The sequence below is a fragment of the Bombina bombina genome, chromosome 2 (assembly GCF_027579735.1).
Source record: "Bombina bombina isolate aBomBom1 chromosome 2, aBomBom1.pri, whole genome shotgun sequence".
Lineage (NCBI taxonomy): Eukaryota > Metazoa > Chordata > Amphibia > Anura > Bombinatoridae > Bombina > Bombina bombina.
Window position 1 is genome coordinate 794,208,297 of NC_069500.1, and position 21,928 is coordinate 794,230,224.

Sequence of the window (21,928 nt, forward strand, 5' to 3'; positions counted from 1 at the left end):
TCTACGTTGATATGCGCTCCGCAGCAGGTTGGAGCCCGGTTTTCCTCTCAGCGTGCAGTGAATGTCAGAGGGATGTGAGGAGAGTATTGCCTGTTTGAATTCAATGATCTCCTTCTACGGGGTCTATTTCATGGGTTCTCTGTTATCGGTTGTAGAGATTCATCTCTTACCTCCCTTTTCAGATCGACGATATACTCTTATATATACCATTACCTCTGCTGATTCTCGTTTCAGTACTGGTTTGGCTTTCTACAACATGTAGATGAGTGTCCTGGGGTAAGTAAGTCTTATTTTCTGTGACACTCTAAAGCTATGGTTGGGCACTTTTTTTATAAAGTTCTAAATATATGTATTCAAACATTTATTTGCCTTGACTCAGGATGTTCAACATTTCCTTATTTCAGACAGTCAGTTTCATATTTGGGATAATGCATTTGAATATATCATTTTTATCTTACCTTAAAATTTGACTTTTTCCCTGTGGGCTGTTAGGCTCGTGGGGGCTGAAAATGCTTCTTTTTATTGCGTCATTCTTGGCGTTCCGGATGTGGCTCATTTTTGGCGCTAATAGCATTTAGGCGTCAAATTTGTCTCCACTTTATTTAAGTCTCATTATTTGTTGCTTCTGGTTGCTAGAAGCTTGTTCACTGGCATTTTTTCCCATTCCTGAAACTGTCATTTAAGGAATTTGATCAATTTTGCTTTATATGTTGTTTTTTCTATTACATATTGCAAGATGTCCCACGTTGCAACTGAGTCAGAAGATACTACTGGAAAATCGCTGCCTGGTGCTGGAACTACCAAAGCTAAGTGTATCTGCTGTAAACTTTTGGTAGTTGTTCCTCCAGCTGTTGTTTGTATTAAATGTCATGACAAACTTGTTAATGCAGAAAATATTTCCTTTAGTAAAGTACCATTACCTGTTGCAGTTCCATCAACATCTAATGTTCAGAGTGTTCCTGATAACATAAGAGATTTTGTTTCTGAATCCATTAAGAAGGCTATGTCTGTTATTCCTCCTTCTGGTAAACATAAAAAGTCTTTTAAAACTTCTCTTTATACAGATGAATTTTTAAATGAACATCATCATTCTGATTCTAATGATTCTTCTGATACAGAGGATTCTGTCTCAGAGGTTGATGCTGATAAATCGTCATATTTATTTAAAATGGAATTTATCCATTCTTTACTTAAAGAAGTCCTAATTGCATTAGAAATTGAGGATTCTGGTCCTCTTGATACTAAATCTAAACGTTTAGACAAGGTCTTTAGATCTCCTCTGGTTATTCCAGAAGTTTTTCCTGTTCCTGGTGCTATTTCTGAAGTAATTTCCAGAGAATGGAATAATTTGGGTAATTCATTTACTCCTTCTAAACGTTTTAAGCAATTATATCCTGTACCGTCCGACAGATTAGAGTTTTGGGACAAAATCCCTAAAGTTGATGGGGCTATTTCTACTCTTGCTAAACGTACTACTATTCCTACGGCAGATGGTACTTCCTTTAAGGATCCTTTAGATAGGAAAATTGAATCCTTTCTAAGAAAAGCTTATCTGTGTTCAGGTAATCTTCTTCTTAGACCTGCTATATCATTGGCTGATGTTGCTGCAGCTTCAACTTTTTGGTTGGAAACTTTAGCGCAACAAGTAACAGATCATGATTCTCATAATATTATTATTCTTCTTCAACATGCTAATAATTTTATCTGTGATGCCATTTTTGATATTATCAGAGTTGATGTCAGGTTTATGTCTCTAGCTATTTTAGCTAGAAGAGCTTTATGGCTTAAAACTTGGAATGCTGATATGTCTTCTAAATCAACTCTCCTTTCCCTTTCTTTCCAGGGTAATAAATTATTTGGTTCTCAGTTGGATTCTATTATCTCAACTGTTACTGGTAGGAAAGGAACTTTTTTACCACAGGATAAAAAATCTAAAGGTAAAAACAGGGCTAATAATCGTTTTCGTTCCTTTCGTTTCAACAAAGAACAAAAGCCTGATCCTTCATCCTCAGGAGCAGTTTCAGTTTGGAAATCATCTCCAGTCTGGAATAAATCCAAGCCTTCTAGAAAAGCAAAGCCAGCTTCTAAGTCCACATGAAGGTGCGGCCCTCATTCCAGCTCAGCTGGTAGGGGGCAGATTACGTTTTTTCAAAGAAATTTAGATCAATTCTGTTCACAATCTTTGGATTCAGAACATTGTTTCAGAAGGGTACAGAATTGGTTTCAAGATAAGACCTCCTGCAAAGAGATTTTTTCTTTCCCGTGTCCCAGTAAACCCAGTGAAAGCGCAAGCATTTCTGAAATGTGTTTCAGATCTAGAGTTGGCTGGAGTAATTATGCCAGTTCCAGTTTTGGAACAGGGGCTGGGGTTTTATTCGAATCTCTTCATTGTACCCAAGAAGGAGAATTCCTTCAGACCAGTTCTGGATCTAAAAATATTGAATCGTTATGTAAGGATACCAACATTCAAAATGGTAACTGTAAGGACTATCTTGCCTTTTGTTCAGCAAGGGCATTATATGTCTACAATAGATTTACAGGATTCATATCTGCATATTCCGATTCATCCAGCTCACTATCAGTTCCTGAGATTCTCTTTCCTGGACAAGCATTACCAGTTTGTGGCTCTGCCGTTTGGCCTAGCTACAGCTCCAAGAATTTTTACAAAGGTTCTCGGTGCCCTTCTGTCTGTAATCAGAGAACAGGGTATTGTGGTATTTCCTTATTTGGACGATATCTTGGTACTTGTTCAGTCTTCACATTTAGCAGAATCTCATACGAATCGACTCAGACTGATTCCTCAGACAAGGGTAACCTTTTTAGGTTTCCAGATAGATTGTGTCCATGACTCTATCTTTGACAGACAAGAGACGTCTAAAATTGATTTCAGCTTGTCGAAACCTTCAGTCACAATCATTCCCTTCGGTAGCCTTATGCATGGAAATTCTAGGTCTTATGACTGCTGCATCGGACGCGATCCCCTTTGCTCGTTTTCACATGCGACCTCTTCAGCTCTGTATGCTGAACCAATGGTGCAGGGATTACACAAAGATATCTCAATTAATATCTTTAAAACCGATTGTCCGACATTCTCTGACGTGGTGGACAGATCACCATCGTTTAATTCAGGGGGCTTCTTTTGTTCTTCCGACCTGGACTATAATCTCAACAGATGCAAGTCTTACAGGTTGGGGAGCTGTGTGGGGGTCTCTGACGGCACAAGGGGTTTGGGAATCTCAGGAGGTGAGATTACCGATCAATTTTTTGGAACTCCGTGCAATTTTCAGAGCTCTTCAGTCTTGGCCTCTTCTGAAGAGAGAGTCGTTCATTTGTTTTCAGACAGACAATGTCACAACTGTGGCATACATCAATCATCAAGGAGGGACTCACAGTCCTCTGGCTATGAAAGAAGTATCTCGAATTCTGGTTTGGGCGGAATCCAGCTCCTGTCTAATCTTTGCAGTTCATATCCCAGGTATAGACAATTGGGAAGCGGATTATCTCAGTCGCCAAACGTTGCATCCGGGCGAATGGTCTCTTCACCCAGAGGTATTTCTTCAGATTGTTCAAATGTGGGAACTACCAGAAATAGATCTGATGGCTTCTCATCTAAACAAGAAACTTCCCAGGTATCTGTCCAGATCCCGGGATCCTCAGGCGGAGGCAGTGGATGCATTATCACTTCCTTGGAAGTATCATCCTGCCTATATCTTTCCGCCTCTAGTTCTTCTTCCAAGAGTAATCTCCAAGATTCTGAAGGAATGCTCGTTTGTTCTGCTGGTAGCTCCAGCATGGCCTCACAGGTTTTGGTATGCGGATCTTGTCCGGATGGCCTCTTGCCAGCCGTGGACTCTTCCGTTAAGACCAGACCTTCTGTCACAAGGTCCTTTCTTCCATCAGGATCTCAAATCCTTAAATTTAAAGGTATGGAGATTGAACGCTTGATTCTTGGTCAAAGAGGTTTCTCTGACTCTGTGATTAATACTATGTTACAGGCTCATAAATCTGTATCTAGAGAGATATATTATAGAGTCTGGAAGACTTATATTTCTTGGTGTCTTTCTCATCATTTTTCCTGGCATTCTTTTAGAATTCCGAGAATTTTACAGTTTCTTCAGGATGGTTTAGATAAAGGTTTGTCCGCAAGTTCCTTGAAAGGACAAATCTCTGCTCTTTCTGTTCTTTTTCACAGAAAGATTGCTAGTCTTCCTGATATTCATTGTTTTGTACAAGCTTTGGTTCGTATAAAACCTGTCATTAAGTCAATTTCTCCTCCTTGGAGTTTGAATTTGGTTCTGAGGGCTCTTCAAGCTCCTCCTTTTGAACCCATGCATTCATTGGACATTAAATTACTTTCTTGGAAAGTTTTGTTCCTTTTGGCCATCTCTTCTGCCAGAAGAGTCTCTGAATTATCTGCTCTTTCTTGTGAGTCTCCTTTTCTGATTTTTCATCAGGATAAGGCGGTGTTGCGAACTTCTTTTGAATTTTTACCTAAGGTTGTAAATTCCAACAACATTAGTAGAGAAATTGTGGTTCCTTCATTATGTCCTAATCCTAAGAATTCTAAGGAGAAATCGTTGCATTCTTTGGATGTTGTTAGAGCTTTGAAATATTATGTTGAGGCTACTAAGTCTTTCCGAAAGACTTCTAGTCTATTTGTCATCTTTTCCGGTTCTAGGAAAGGTCAGAAAGCTTCTGCCATTTCTTTGGCATCTTGGTTGAAATCCTTAATTCACCATGCTTATGTCGAGTCGGGTAAAACTCCGCCTCAAAGGATTACAGCTCATTCTACTAGGTCAGTTTCTACTTCCTGGGCGTTTAGGAATGAGGCTTCGGTTGATCAGATTTGCAAAGCAGCAACTTGGTCCTCTTTGCATACTTTTACTAAATTCTACCATTTTGATGTGTTTTCTTCTTCTGAAGCAGTTTTTGGTAGAAAAGTACTTCAGGCAGCGGTTTCAGTTTGAATCTTCTGCTTATGTTTTCATTAAACTTTATTTTGGGTGTGGATTATTTTCAGCCAGAATTGGCTGTCTTTATTTTATCCCTCCCTCTCTAGTGACTCTTGCGTGGAAAGATCCACATCTTGGGTAGTCATTATCCCATACGTCACTAGCTCATGGACTCTTGCTAATTACATGAAAGAAAACATAATTTATGTAAGAACTTACCTGATAAATTCATTTCTTTCATATTAGCAAGAGTCCATGAGGCCCACCCTTTTTGGTGGTTATGATTTTTTTGTATAAAGCACAACTATTCCAATTCCTTATTTTATATGCTTTCGCACTTTTTTTATCACCCCACTTCTTGGCTATTCGTTAAGCTGATTTGTGGGTGTGGTGAGGGGTGTATTTATAGGCATTTTGAGGTTTGGGAAACTTTGCCCCTCCTGGTAGGAATGTATATCCCATACGTCACTAGCTCATGGACTCTTGCTAATATGAAAGAAATGAATTTATCAGGTAAGTTCTTACATAAATTATGTTATTTAATATAAACAATCGAAATGATGACTATTTTATCTGGGTTGCACATAAGCCAGGGGTAGTTGTAAACTTATACTGTTCTGAAAAAGTGAAAAGTAGACGTCTGTAGACGTCCTTTAGGCTAAGGGCATAACCATAAAACACAATACCATGTGCAGGAGCTCAGTGGAGTGAAGCAGCTGGTGTTGTGCACAGACCAACTAATTGCAAACTAACTAATCGATTATGAGATTGGTTGACAACTATTTTCATAATCGATTATTATCGATTATGACGATTAGTTGTTGCAGCTCTAAAAAGTACAGTAGTGTCTTTTCTCAGCAGTGGATAAGATATGCTCCTTTTTCAAGTTCAGAACACACACACTCACTCTTACACACACACACTCACACTAACACACTCACTCTCACTGAGGTCTAGTTTCCATTAAACAGATAGCAACAACAAGCCTCTCCTTTAAAGTCTATGTATGTTTTATTTTCCCATCAGTTTACAACAGCTCTGTAAACTAGGCCTTTGTCTGTTTTTAGAATTTTGTTTGAATGTAACAGTCGTTTCTTCATAAATGGAAAGAGTCCACAGCTGCATTCATTACTTTTTGGAAATAAGAACCTGGCCACCAGGAGGAGGCAAAAACACCCCAGTCAAAGGCTTAAATACTCCTCCCACTTCCCTCATCTCCCAGTCATTCTTTGCCTTTCGTCCAAGGAGGTTGGCAGAGAAGTGTCAGACGTTGTTTTTGTCTCTTATGGAGGGTAGTACTCTTCGACATGGGACGGGAGTTTTAAGTAATCCTGTCAGTCTCTCAGTGAGGGCTTAGATGAAAGTTAGAGTCTGGAGATGCAGGAAGAGTCTTTCTGCGAAACCATCCCGACTCATGTTAACAGCTCCTCAAACAATCAGCGTTGTCTAACTGCACTTCCTGCTTCTTTCTCTCAAATCCATGGCGGAGGCGAGGCTACTATCCGTCGAACTTGAACGGCCGTGTTCCTGTTCCACGGCGTAAATTCCATTAAGATCGTTTCATTTTACGTCTTGAATGTACTGTAACTCATTTATTCCTGCGAACTCGCATGAAAAATACAGGGTCTCAGTCGGACTCCTTTAGTATCTTGGAATCAAGGGTTACTATCTCCTGAGGGGGATTATTTAACAGGAGGGAGGTTTAATCATGTGTATGTGATTCAACCTGCTTATGTGTAGTGTTAACTGGGCTCGTGGCTTAGAACATAATGGCCTTTCTAAGTGACACAACCTTACGGTTTGTTGGACTGTACGGTTCACCTTGTGACTGAGCATGTTTACGTTCTGGTCTCCCATTGCCGCATTCCTGACTGTGTGGTGATGGACAATTCTAGTCCGCTGATGTCTGGTACATAGGAGGTGGTGAGTGCCATTGTGGGTGTCAGGTGCCGTTTAACTTGTTTTATATCTAGTCCATTTTTGGGTATCTTTGATCCAGTTATGGAGGATACTGATGTTGAGTTTGGTCAACTTTCTGATTCAGATTCTTTGTCCTGTGAAGAATGCGAAATGGCCCCATTGACTCAGGTCAGTCAGTTATGTTCTTTAGGCCGTTCTAGAGCGTCTTGTTCCTCAGGCTCGGGGATTCAAGAGACTGCTGAGCCATCCACCTCGGGGGCCCTGTCCTCCGGGAGGCGAGTTCCCTACCGCTCCCTACTACTACTACACATGCGGGTAAACCTGGTTATGTTTTTTCCTCCTTGGAGGGGGGATTGTTTCCCCCCCGGAGGTTGTGGCACGTTTTTGCTTTTACATACTTTTGGCACTTGCGCGTCTACAAGGTCCAGATGCTTATTTGCGATTGTGTTCGTGCCCGGTTGCCCCAGGTCTCTCGGCCACAGGAGGGCATGTGCAGTTCCCTGTGGGTGTAACTGTTCCTGAGTGTTGTGCCTTTCGTTACAAGCTGGCTCGCCTTCGTGTTCTACTCAGACATGTTTTTGAGCTGTTTGGGGACCCTACCCTTCTCGGTTATGGGACTCATCAGTCTCCTCCTTCGAGTGGCTCACCTCGTTGGACATGGGGGGTTGAAGTTATCTCCTTTAAGTCTTGTTATCGAGATCCTTCCCAGTTTTGTTGGAAGAACAGGGTTTCCGTTAGGCTGGTCCTGCAGATCTTTCTGTTCTTCTTGGGCGTTAACCCTCGGGTTGCCTGTCATTTTATTTTATCCGGTTAGGTTTAATTTTATTTTTCATACTATGTTTCCTGCAGGAACTTCTCTGGGATCGATACTCGCTGTTTGCTTCTACGGAAGTTGTTCGGGACACGTTAGTCCCATGTTTGTCTGTTTTTCTTCCTCTCTCTCTGAGGGCAGATTTAGCCAGCTTGGCAGTTATGACCCTGGTTGCAGGCTGGTCCTGCTTGTGTTGATTTTCTGTCTCGCGGCTTATTCAGACACGTGGCCCCTAATATACCTTGCTGGTCAGGTTGGGGTGCTGAGCTTTCTTAACATTATTTATGTTTCTTGTTATTTGTTTTACAAGTTTCAACTAAGCATTCTCAAGAGGACTTATGGGTCCGTGCTGTCCTCGGGATTCTTTCAGTCCTAAATAGCCGTTTCTCTGGTGACTGGGTCAGTGACTTTTGCTGCGCCACTCTCTGTTGCTTCCAATACCCTTGGGGCGGTGTTGCTTTATGAAATTGTCCTTTTTGGACCTGTTCCTCTAGTGGTTCTCTTCTTCATTGCTACCTCTTGGATTGTCTTTATCCTTATGGATGGGTCCCCTTCGGGGGACTTGGATTCCCTTCGGGAGTTGGTTGTTCCTTTTTCGGGACTTTAGACAGTGAGGTCTTTTTGGGCTCCGGGTTAGGGGTCCTTCCCCGGTGTTGGTAAAGCTCTGCATCTCCTTTTTGGGATAGAAAAGGTCCTAGTGGTTTTCCACTCATATGGTTCAGGTATTGCCATCCCAGTGGCATCCAAACCCATGTTTTACTGTCCTCTGACTTTGAATCTGAGGTGATGTGGAGGGTTGATGTTGCTCTGTTCGGGTGACTTATTACTCTCTGTTCCCCTTGTGTCTGGAGCTTGGGGCTAGATGGACAGCTAGCTCAGCATTATAATGCTCTGTGGCTACTCTGTACTCTAGCAAACTGAGGGTTGCTAGTTCAATCCCCAGCGAGGTCTACTCAACCGTATCAACGCTCTCCTCTTCAGGGGGCTCTTTGTCCTCCTTACGGAGGTGTGGTTCCCTTTTTGGGGGCCTTTCCTGTGTTCGGAGGTTGGAACAGATGTTTATCTGGTTTGCGGATTGGTCTGCTCTTTGAGTTCCTTTCCATCTGGGGAGGTGCTGGCTCCGCATTGAGACTTAGTCGGGTAGCCTTGCTAGATCTCCTTGGGTCTAACGCCTGCTCGTTTGTCTTTAGATTGAGGTGGCTGTGTCCATTCTTCCGCACTTTTGGTTCCCTTACTTCAGATCTGCCGTTGCTTGGGCTGGTCCGGCTAGGTGTAGGATCTGAGATCTGTTGTCCCTCTTCAGGTTTTGGGGGTGACAGTGGACCTTCCTTTTTTTTTATTTTATTTTTTTAGAGGTTCTGTGCCTCTCCCCATTTAAGATCTGTGATTAGGCTTGGCGGCCTAGATTGCCTGGAGAGTGTCCTCTTCTTGGAGGTTGGGCAATCTCTGTCCTGGGCCGTTTCTTCTTTACAGATAGTGTTTTCTGTGTCTTCCTATTGATGGCAGCGTGTTACTGATCTTAGATGTTTTCTTTCTGAGTTTGCTGCTTGTAATTTTCTTTTTTGCTCAGTCTCTGAGTTTTGACGTTTTGAGGACTTTGTCTTCAGCTGTCATTTTCAGTGCTGTTGCATGATGTTTGGGAGACGTTTCTTCTCCTGATGATGCCCGGTTGCTCCTTGTGGGTTGGGTGTCGTCTCCCCTTGTTCTCGGGATCCATTCGGGTCTCGGTGGACTTGTCCTTTCTTTGAGGGTTTTTTTCCTTTATGAATTTTGCTGTACCTTTTAGGTATCCCTTGGTTTACCCTTGTCCTCTCCTTTTTGGGGGATTTTGGTACTGTACTAGTATGGGGACAGACTGCTGGGTGATGGTTCTCCTTGAGGAGTGTTGGCTCGGTGAGTCTACTTGCGGTGCTTAGTTAGGCCTTCGGACTATCTGCGGGCCAGTGTCCTTGGGGCCTTTTCCTTCTAGTTCTTTTGCCCGGCTCCGACGAACCAGGGTTTGGTTGGGTTGTGGTTTTTTCAGGCCTGGTGCCCTCAGAATGGGCCGCCTATTGTACCCTCCCGTTTTTTGCATTTAGTGTCCTCTATAGCTTGGGTATTGTTTTCCCAAATGTTATGAATGCAGCTGTGGACTCTTTCCATTTATGAAGAAAAACTGAAATTATGCTTACATGATGATAATTTTCTTTTCTTCAGATGGAAAGAGTCCACAGCTCCCCACACGTATTTTTTCTGTGGGGCGTCTCTCTTAGTTTTTATTTTTCTGGCACCTTTTCACCCTTGTATTTCTTCTACTGTTCCTTGTTCCTCGGCAGAATGACTGGGGGATGAGGAAATTGGGAGGAGTATTTAAGTCTTTGGCTGGGGTGTCTTCTGGTGGCCAGGTTCTTATTTCCCAAAAGTAATGAATGCAGCTGTGTACTCTTTCCATCTGAAGAAAAGAAAATGATCAGGTTTTTAAAACAGTCTATATTAAAAAATGTTCGTTTTTTTTTGTTTTGTTTTTTTAGGAGGGGAACAGCCCTCAAGGAAGCAACCAAGGAGTCAAAATCACTTCAGACCAGCAAAAGAAGAGCAGTTTCTTCCGATGTGTTCTTCTGTGAGGGACCCTGCCTTATTGGAGAGCCTTCGCTCCTCTGAACTGGACTGTGCCTATATCTGAATTCTCATAGTCTTTACAGACATAAAACCTTAAACCACCAGCTCTGCCACACTCCAGCTACCTGAAACCAGTGACAAGCTCTGGCTACCTTAATCTGTTTCACTTATCTGCTGTGGCATAAATTCTGTTTGTAGATTTCCCCATGGTTTTTTTTTTTTTCCTTATGCAAAGGTTTTCAAATTTTTTTTTATTTTTTTTTTGACAAGACAAATTCTAAGGTATTTAGAAATGTTCATGATGAACCATATCACCATCTGTCTTTTCATTAAAGTTCTAATTTGTTATTCCTTTAGGTCTTAGTGTGTGTGTGTGTGTGTGTGTGTGTGTATACATACACATACATATATGCAAACAGACAAAAATAATAATTTTACATTTTGTGATATATTCTTCTGGTCAGTAAATGAATGCAATGAAGTGTAAACGGAGTTCATTTGCTCCTGAGTTTGTCTTTTTTATGCAAGAGTACTCTATACACAATGCTCATTGTATGTGTATGTATATAAAATGCACTTTTTGTTTTACATTCCAAAATAAGTCTTCCATATCCAACCTATTGGTAGACACAATATTGTATTGTTTCCCTTTAAACATAAAGATTAAATCCTTAATATCTGTAAAATATGTATATGCTAAAGAAGATTGTATGCCAATATATCTTATTTTTTTCATATGTAACCTTCCTTTTTCAATTCTATAATTTAAGTATAGCCCTAAAGCATATTTGGTTGCCACCGTGTGTGTATGAAATTAGGCATAAATACAATGGATATTTTTTAATTTGGATCCAATAGTGGTTAATTTAACGTTATATGAAGCCGAATTTTCTTCTTTCATGATTCAGATAGAGCATGCGATTTTTAAGCAAATTTCTAATTTGCTCCTATTATTATCATCAATTTTTCTTTGTTCTCTTGGTATCTTTATTTTAAAAGGCAGGAATGTAAGCCAGACCATTTTTAATTCAGCACCCTGGGTGGTGCTTGCTGATTAAACGCTACCTAGGTGCTGAACCAAAAATGGGCCGGCTCCTAAACTTACATTTCTGTTTTTCAAATAAAGATACCAAGGGAAGAAAGAAAAAATAAACTTAAGAGTACATTAGAAAGGTGCTTAAAATTGCCTGTTCTATCTGAATCATGAAAGAAAAAAATGGGTTTTATATCCCTTTTAAGTACTGTTCCATGCTAAAGGTACATAGGCAGCTACAAAATAATGTACTGTACTTCTGTATAGCTATATGTTGTTGGGAGTATAAACTAGTCCTGATGCAATGTACTTTGTTTTATTATATTGGTTTACTGTTTGTCATCTCCTCTGCGTACAACTTAGCTCATCACGATACAGTTGTATCCACAGCCGTTCGGGACCAATGAAAGTCACTGCAGGGCAAGAAGAGGTCCCCACCCTTCTCAAAAATAGCTGAGCATATAATTAACGCTTTCATAAAAGCAAATGTGGTTTAGTAAGCAAAAGGTGCAAACCATATTAGTAGATAATCTTGCATTAATGAGGTTGAGGTCATAAGGTGCTTAGGATTTTTCCCTTTTATGGCCAGTATAACTCACTCTGTAAATCCATCATGTACTGAATGGTTACTAATTCAGGGCATCTATTAATGCAAGTTATTTTTTTTTTTTTTTATAAACTTGCTTAAACATTTGTAGATTTTTTTGGGGGATTTTTTTTTTTTAAGCTCTGGAAATCTAGATAATGTATCTTACATTAGGATTCCTGCAATAAAAAAATCTAGTTATATCGGGGGGTTTTAAATAACCGTAATGAGATTGCTGAACTGTTCTTGGCAAAACAAAAATCTATTGTAGTTATCTTCTAGTGCAGGGATGGGGAACTTTGGCCCTCCAGATGTTTCAGAACTACATTTCCCATGATGCTCAACTGGACTTCAGAGTGCCTAAGCATCATGGGTAATGTAGTTCTGAAACATCAGGAGTGCCAAGGTTCCCCATCCCTGTTCTAGTGGATAGGAATTGTGTATAAATAGGTGAACAACCTCTTTTAATACACCTGTTTGACTATAGAAGCTTAAAACATTGTATTTCAGTTCTTTTTGAGTGATCACACACCAGTTGCAACCAACTTGCTTCAGTCAATTAATTAGATCTATTTCACCTTTAAATTATAATCGATATTTCTTTAAAATGTACTAGTTTTGTTTTGCTTTCACTGTCATTTTATAAGTGGAATGTTCTTTGTAAATGTTGTACATCCGTTTTCTAAATCACAAGCATTGTATTAAGTTCATCATGGGTTGTGGAGTCCCATGACTAAAATGTACTGTGTGTTCAGCATAACATTGTAAGGATTTCACATAACCTACTGAAAACCAGAATACTGTAGGTTATGGATCTAGTCTCTAGATGCCTTTTTATGCAGTTTTAGATTATTCCATCGACTCGATAATCAAAAGTTAATGGTTTATGTTGACTGATTACAGATGCAGACTTTGGTGAAATGTTAATTGTGTAAAATAATGTATTTTGATTATCATCTTGAATGTGAGATCCTACAATGACTCAAAGCACTTTGGGAATTTGAAGCCAAATCCTATTTCATGCACTGTCACAGCATTAGTTTGATATGTAATATGTACCACCAAAGAATGTTGCATCTATTTCTTTATATATAATATCCTTATATTTTCATGGACCAATCCAGTTACTGAACAGTCCACTATAACGTCACTCTGTCGTACACATGCACGTGCCCACTCCCTGTCGTACACATGCACGTGCCCACTCCCTGTCGTACACATGCACGTGCCCACTCCCTGTCGTACACATGCACGTGCCCACTCCCTGTCGTACACATGCACGTGCCCACTCCCTGTCGTACACATGCACGTGCCCACTCCCTGTCGTACACATGCACGTGCCCACTCCCTGTCGTACACATGCACGTGCCCACTCCCTGTCGTACACATGCACGTGCCCACCCCCTGTCGTACACATGCACGTGTCCACCCCCTGTCGCACACATGCACGTGTCCACCCCCCTTTCCAAGAGCTGATTATATACTTCAGATCTGCAAATCCACCAAAATCTGGAGAGTGCAGGAAAATCCAAACATTATAGGGACCAGTAAAGTCAAAATGAAACTTTCATGATTCAGATAGAACATGCAGTTTTACACAACTTTCCAATATACCTCTATTATCAAATTTGCTGTGTTTTCTTGGTATCCTTTGTTAAAGAGCATACATAGGTAGACTCAAAAGCATTGCTGCTCCTTGAACAAACAATACATTGAGAATGAATAAATATTTTTTTTTTTTTATATAAATTATATTGAAATCATGAAAGTTTAATTTTGACTTTACTGTTCTTTTAAGTGCTAGAATTGTATGATTTATTGAAGCTTAAGAATCCCTTGATGAATCTTACTACTGATCTACTGGAGTGACCACCTGGACTTTCTTGTCTAGGGACCAAATAGTAAAATTATTGATCAATCTAGTAATCATAGTAACTGATGGTGTAAAACTCCATTATTTCTTTCATTTTAAAATGACTTAATTAGTTTAAAAATGCTAAAGCTGCCACCTTTAAAGAAGAATTAAATTACGACTGACATATTTTGTTTACAACTAATAGAAACTTTAATTCTTAGTCGCTGTGCAAAATTCGGAATTCAATCTAGTCACTTTCAGGTTTAATACAATATATAAAATATTCTGTGAATGGCTGGAGGGGGTTAGTTTTTAAGGCCAGCAGACTAGAATGCATTCTGCGTTTCTAAAAGTATGTTTTGTTTAAATATTAAAATATTGCTGGGTTTCTGTAATAATATGCTTTGTTTACAATGACAACTGCACTTCAGGAAAAAAAAAAAAACGCAAATTAAAAGCTTATTTTAAAAGAATTGGTTTATCTGTTTCATGTAGAGTCCTTTGATATTAGGGGCTAGATTGCTTTCTTCCAAAAAGTGACTGCATGAGATGCAGTTTTATTTTGGGTGTTAAATGATGCATGAAACTCCCAATTTTTGTCTTTCATGATCCATGATGGAGCATGCAATTTAACATCTTTCTAATTGAACTAATATTCGTTCTCTTCACATCTTCGTTCTCTTGGAATCTTTTGTTGACAAGCAGAGATGTAAACTCAAGGGTGTGCACGTGTCTGAAGCACTATGTGACCGCAGTTTTGCAAGAGTTATCCATTTGGAAGAGCACTAGATGACAGCACCATATCCTGTCATGTGCTTCAGACACCTATCTGTGTGAGTAACGCTGCCCGCAGGTGCTGGTAGTGACTGTCTGAACTACTGCTGTTGAATTGTCCCAGTGCAGTATATGAGGGGAGTTGTTTACAACAAATACATATGAAAGCTAGTAGTAAGTGTGTTATTTATTAAAGAGACAGTAAAGCCAAAATTAAAGATTCATTGTTTAGATAGAACATGTGCTTTTTAAACAACTTTCCATTTTACTTTCATTATCAAATTTTGTTTTGTTTTCTTGGTATCCTTTCTTGAACAGTGACCTTAGGTAGACTGATAGGAGCTCAGGAGTGTGCATGTGTCTTTCGTACTCTATGGCAGCAATGTTTGCAACAATGTTTGTAGTAATGTTATACAACATTGGAATCACTGCTGCCATAGACTTCTAAAGACACATGCACACTCCAGAGCTCCTATAAGTCTATCTAAGCTTGCTTTTCAACAAAGGATTCCATGAGAACAAGCATATTTGAATAGAAGTAAATTGGAAAAATGTCTAAAATTAAATGCTCCATCTGAATCATGAATGTTTCATTTTGATGTTACTGTCCCTTTTAAAAATGTAGTTATTTCTGGAAACAAAAATGACTAACATTTATGCTTACCTGATAAATTAATTTCTTGCATGATGGGGACAGTCCTCAAGCCATCACATGTGAGATTAAATTCCAGTCATATAGGAGGAGGAAAAACACCCAACATAGGAGCCTTTAATCCCTCCCACTTTCCCATGATCCTTCAGTCATACATATGGCCAAGAGAAAGGAAAGAAAAGCAGGATATGTTAAGTGCAAACTGGAACTGCCACCAACTGCATAGAAACAAGGGTTTTGGACTCCCCGTCATGAAAGAAATTAATTTATCAGGTAAGCATAAAATGATGAGAATCCACAAACCATCACATGTGGGATCCTTTACCAAAGCCATGAAGTCCAGGAGACAACCATGAAATAGGGCAAGACAAACAGTTAAAGGGACAGTCTACACCAGAATTTTTATTGTTTAAAAAGATAGATAATCCCTTTATTACCCACCCCCCAGTTTTGTATAACCAGCACAGTTATATTAATGTTTTACTTCTGTGATTACCTTGTATCTAAGTCTCTGCAGACTGCCCCCTTATCTCAGTGCTTTTGACAGACATACAGTTTAGTCAACCAGTGCAGACTCCTAAATAACTCCACGGGAGTGTGCACAATGTTATTTACATGAACTAGTACTGTCTAACTGTGAAAAACTTTCAAAATGCTATGAGCTAGGAGGCAATTTTCAACGGTTTATAAATCAGTTTCAGACTGCCTAGGTTTAGCTTTTCAAAAATACCACCAAGGGAACAAAGCAAATTTAATGAAAAAAGTCAATTGGAAAGTTGTTTAAAATCGCATGCCCTATCTGAATCATGAAAGTTTAATTTTGACTAGACTGTCCCTTTAAAGGACCAGTCAACACAGTAGATTTGCATAATCAACAAATGCAAGATAACAAGACAATGCAATACCACTTAGTCTGAACTTCAAATGAGTAGTAGATTTTTTTCTGACAATTTTAAAAGTTGTCTTTTTCCACTCCCCCTGTACCATGTGACAGCCATCAGCCAATCACAAATGCATACATGTACCATGTGACAGCCATCAGTCATTCACAAATGCATACACACTTATTCTTGCACATGCTCAGTAGGATTTGGTTTCTCAAAAAAGTTTAAATAAAAAAGACTGTGCACATTTTGTTAATGGAAGTAAATTGGAAAGTTGTTTAAAATAGCATGCTCTATCTGAATAATGAAAGTTTAATTTTGATTGTGTCCCTTTAAAGTGAATGTAAACTTGAGCTTACTCGCTCAAGTCATAAGGGCCCATTTATTAAGCTCTGGATGGAGCTTGAGGGCCCTGTGTTTCTGGCGAGCATGCAGGCTTGCCAGAAACAGCAGTTATGAAGCAGCAGTCTAACGAACGCTGCTCCATAACCCTGTCTCTGAACAGGCTGATGCAATGCTGAATGCAATGCTGAATACGGAGAGCGTATTGCTCTCCGCATTCAGCAGATCCGCAATGTCGGATCAGGTCCACCAGACCTTTGATAAAAATCCCCCTTAGGATATAATTTAAAAAATAAGGAAGACTTTAATTCATGAAATCGGTAATTTATACAGCTCTTCATATATTTTTACATTTTAATGCTGCAACGATAGCCGCCGTTCCTCCGTCTGCCATAGTCCTCAGTTGATTGACGGATGATGAATCTGCAATCAACTAATCGTTGACATTTGTGAAAAGGGGAAACAACGATTAGTTGATTGCAGATTCGTCATCTGTCAATCAACTGAGGACTATGGCGGCGGGGGAACGGCGGTTATCGTTGCTGCATTAAAATGTAAAAATCTATGAATATCTGTATAAATTACCGATTTCATGAATTAAAGTCTACCTCATTTTTCAAAATATATCCTATTACATGAGCGAGTACGCTCAAGGTTTACCTTCACTTTAAAGGGACAGTCAAGTCCAAAAAAAAACCTCATGATTCAAATAGAGCATGTTTTAAACAACTTTCCAATTTACTTTTATCACCAATTTTGCTTTGTTCTCTTGGTATTCTTAGTTGAAAGCTAAACCTAGGAGGTCCAAATGCTAATTTATTAGACCTTGAAGGCCACCTCTAATCTAAATGCATTTTGACAGTTTTTCACAACTATAGGGCTTAAGTTCATGTGTTTCATATAGATAACATTGAGCTCACGCACGTGAATTTACCGAAGAATGAGAACAGATTGTCTAACATGCAAGTCTGTCAAAAGAACTGAAATAAGGGGGTAGTCTACAGAGTCTTAGATACAAGTTAATTACAGAGGTAAATAGTGTATTATTATAACTGTGTTGGTTGTGCAAAACTGGGGCATGGGTAATTAAGGGATTATCTATCTTTTTAAACAATACAAATTCTGGTGTTGACTGTCCCTTTAAGGCAGGTAAAGGTACAAAACAGGCTCAGCAGCCTGCAGAACGTTACTACCAAATGCAGCCTCAGAAGAGCAAACTTTTAAAATGGTAAAATTTGGTAAAAGTATGTATAGATGGCCAAGTAGTTGTCTTACAAATCTGTTTAAAGGAAGCTTCATTCCTGAAAGCCTAAGAGGTGTCAACTGCTCTAGTAGAATGAGCAGTAATTTGCTCTTGGGGAAACTTTCCCACTACCAAGTATGATTTGCGAATCAAAGCTTTTATTCCAAAGTCAATGTAATTGCTGTAGCGTTGTCTCTTGCAGGGACCAGAGAAGTGGATAAACAAAGAAGAATTATTTCTAAATTATTTTCTGGCCTGAAGGGACAGTCTAGTCAAAATTAAAGTTTCATGATTCAGATAGAGCATGCAATTTTAAGCAACTTTCTAATTTACTCCTATCATAAATTTTTCATCGTTCTCTTGGTCTCTTTATTTGAAAAAACAAGAATGTAAGCTTAGGAGCCGAACCATATTTGGGTCAGAACCTAGGTAGCGCTTGCTGATTGGTGGAATACATTTAGCCACCAATCAGCAAGCGCTACCAAGGTTTTGAACCAAAAATGGGCCGGCTCCTAAGCTTACATTCTTGCCTTTTCAAATAAAGATACCAAGAGAATGAAGAAAAATTGATAGGAGTAACTTAGAGCATGCAGTTTTAAGCAACTTTCTATCTGAATCATGAAGGGTTAATTTTGACTAGACGGTGTCTTTAAAATGTCAAGACACTGACCATCATTTCCTGATGAATTATATACAAAGATACAACCTTAGGAAGAAAAGAATACTGTAGTTGGTTCTCAAAATCACTTTGTCCTGATGAAATATTTTGTTCAGGGAGTTACTGGAGAGAGCAGAAAGTTCATATACTCTTATGATGAAAAGAAAAAAAGAACTTTCCAAGACAACAGTTGAATATCAAGACTGTCATGCTCAGCTGAGCGAGGTTAGCAGTGTGGATATCAGTGGTTGAGGTGTTAGTCTTGAGTGTCTCTTGAACTAAATGGGGCCAGTGGGTTGGGGCCAGAACTGCTTCTCTGTTTAAGCATAATGACTAACATGGATAACAAAAAATTATAGTACAGAAACTGGTCACAGAACAGTCAAGGCGCTGGACCCAGGATTTGAAGCTGGATATAAGGCTTGGAGACAGCAAAGCTGGACACTGGCCTTTGTAGGCTGTAGTGGACTTGGAGGAGTTCCTATGGGTCTTAGGGCAGGATACAGAGGTAGCAATGGTCAGCTGGATTCACAGGCAGTAGCGATTAGCAGGATACACAGGTAGGAATTTGATCAGCAGGAACCACAGGCAGTAGTGACCAGCAGGATACGAAGGTAGCAAACGTCAGCTGGAATCCACAAGCAGTAGTGGCCAGCAGAATACTCAGGTAGCAATGGTCTGCAGGAAGCACAGGCAGTAGTGATTAAGACAGGATCTGGATCTCAGGCAGGCTCTGTGGCTGAGACAGGATCTGGATCTCAGGCAGGCTCTGTGGCTGAGACAGGATCTGGATCTCAGGCAGGCTCTGTGGCTGAGACAGGATCTGGATCTGAGGCAGGCTCTGTGGCTGAGACAGGATCTGGATCTGAGGCAGGCTCTATGGCTGAGACAGGATCCGGTTCACAGGCAGGCTCTGTGGCTGAGTCAGGATCCGGTTCTCTGGCAGGCTCTGTGGCTGAGACAGGATCCAGTTATCAGGCAGGCTCCGGATCTCAGGCAGGCTCTGTGGCTGAGACAGGATCTGGATCTGAGGCAGGCTCTGTGGCTGAGACAGGATCCGGTTCTCAGGCAGGATCTGTGGCTGAGACAGGATCCGGTTCTCAGGCAGGATCTGTGGCTGAGACAGGATCCGGTTCTCAGGCAGGATCTGTGGCTGAGACAGGATCCGGTTCACAGGCAGGCTCTGTGGCTGAGTCAGGATCCGGTTCTCTGGCAGGCTCTGTGGCTAAGACAGGATCCAGTTATCAGGCAGGCTCCGGATCTCAGGCAGGCTCTGTGGCTGAGACAGGATCTGGATCTGAGGCAGGCTCTGTGGCTGAGACAGGATCCGGTTCTCAGGCAGGATCTGTGGCTGAGACAGGATCCGGTTCTCAGGCAGGATCTGTGGCTGAGACAGGATCCGGTTCTCAGGCAGGATCTGTGGCTGAGACAGGATCCGGTTCACAGGCAGGCTCTGTGGCTGAGTCAGGATCCGGTTCTCTGGCAGGCTCTGTGGCTGAGACAGGATCCAGTTATCAGGCAGGCTCCGGATCTCAGGCAGGCTCTGTGGCTGAGACAGGATCTGGATCTGAGGCAGGCTCTGTGGCTGAGACAGGATCCGGTTCACAGGCAGGCTCTGTGGCTGAGTCAGGATCCGGTTCTCTGGCAGGCTCTGTGGCTGAGACAGGTTCCAGTTATCAGGCAGGCTCCGGATCTCAGGCAGGCTCTGTGGCTGAGACAGGATCTGGATCTGAGGCAGGCTCTGTGGCTGAGACAGGATCCGGTTCTCAGGCAGGATCTGTGGCTGAGACAGGATCCGGTTCTCAGGCAGGATCTGTGGCTGAGACAGGATCCGGTTCTCAGGCAGGCTCTGTGGCTGAGACAGGATCCGGATGTCAGGCAGGTTCTATAACAGACAGGATCTGGATAGGTCCTAAACATAATCCAAAAGTCTAGGGCAAGCCAGGATTCAGGAAACTATGTAGCAGTCCAAACAAAAGACAAGTACAAGGATATCGGGAAACAAACTGGGTCAAAACTTAGGCAAGTAAGACTTCAGAGCAGGAAAAAAGACTACAAGCAAATAGGGGCTCAGACAAAAAGTGAACTAATGTCAAGGATGAGAGGAGACCTTAATGCAGCCTTTTATAGCAGACTAATTAGAACTATCTGCAGTTGACAGGCAGGTGGAGCAAAATAGCACAGCCCGTGCAGACAGGTGGTCACATGAGGAATTAAAAAAAAAAAAGTAATGCACAAGGAAAGGAAAACTTTGCAGACCATGTTATAAATGCCCATAGTAACAAGTTTTCTGGCATGGCACAAGGTGTCTATGACCTGATCCGAAAAAACCTCTCTGAGGCAAAATTAGACGTTTAATTGCCATGCCATCGAATTCAGATATTTGCAGCCCTGATAAAAAAAAAAAGGACCTTCAGAGAAAAGGTCCTTCCTGAGTGAAAAACTCCTAGGTGCACTGGAGGGTATTTCTATTAGACCTACATACCAAATCCTGCAAGACCATACCAGAGCAATCAGAATTACAAAGGCTGTTTTATCCTGACTTTTAACACGGAACATAAAAGGAGAAAAGATGTAAACCAGATTGAACAACTAAGGATTTGCTAGTGCAGCTATTAGAATCATTTGTGGATCTCGAGATCTCGCACAATGCTGGGATTGCTTGTGATTCAAGCATTAGGCCATGTGATCGGTGTCTGGCCTGCTCAATGATTCACAATCTGGTTGAATACCTTTTGATTCAGGGGCTAAGGACTCCGATAGCTAATATATGTATCTCTATAAGTGGGTCTTTATACTTATTGGGTACAACATTTTTATACATACATAGCACCTTTTCCTTTAAAGGGAAAGTCAACACCAGAATTTGTGTTGCTTAAAAAGAAAGATAATCCCTTTATTACCAATTCCCCAGTTTTGCATAACCAACACTGTTCTCTTAATACACTTTTTACCCCTGTGATTACCTTGTATCTAAGCCTCTGCAGACTGCCCCCTTTTTTCAGTTCTTTTTACAGACTTGCATGGTAACTTTTTTGCATTTTTACAGACTTCCAGGGTAACTTCACGTGCATGAGCTCAATGTTATCTATATGAAACACAAAAACTAATGCCCTCTAGTGGTCAAAATGCATTCAGATTAGAGGCAGTCTTCAAGGTCTAAGAAATTAGCATATAAACCTCCTAGAATTAGCTTTCAACTAAGAATACCAAGAGAACAAAGCAAAATTGGTGATATAATGAAATTGGAAAGTTGTTTAAAATTACATTCCCTTTTTAAATCATGAAAGTTTTTTTTTTTTACTTGACTGTCCCTTTAAGTAAATAAGCTTATCGGGATAGCGTGACTTCAGAACTCTGGTTAACTGTTACATGAGACAAAAAAGTTGCACAAAAAAAATCACTAACATTACATATAACTGTGTTGTTTATGCAAAACTGGGGAATGAGTAATAAAGGGATTATCTATGTTTTTAAACAATAAAAATTCTGGAGTAGACAAGACCAAACACAGATCTTATGTGGTATTAACCTTTTGAAGCCGTTATGACGTTCTATTCCGTCATAATTAGACTGGGCTTTAAAGCCGTTATGACGGAATAGAACGTCATAACTAACGG

The 21,928-nt window shown here is 40.6% G+C and overlaps 1 protein-coding gene across 1 annotated transcript in view; it reads left to right on the forward strand.

Moving 5' to 3' along the window:
- Nucleotides 1-14,228, forward strand: part of RAB8A (RAB8A, member RAS oncogene family) — a 173,888-nt gene extending 159,660 nt beyond the window's left edge. Inside the window, exon 8 of the mRNA XM_053702980.1 lies at nucleotides 10,194-14,228. Within this exon, the coding sequence (XP_053558955.1) occupies nucleotides 10,194-10,286 (93 nt within the window). The 3' untranslated portion in view covers nucleotides 10,287-14,228. The remainder of the gene's footprint in view (nucleotides 1-10,193) is intronic.
- Nucleotides 14,229-21,928: the final 7,700 nt, after the last annotated feature.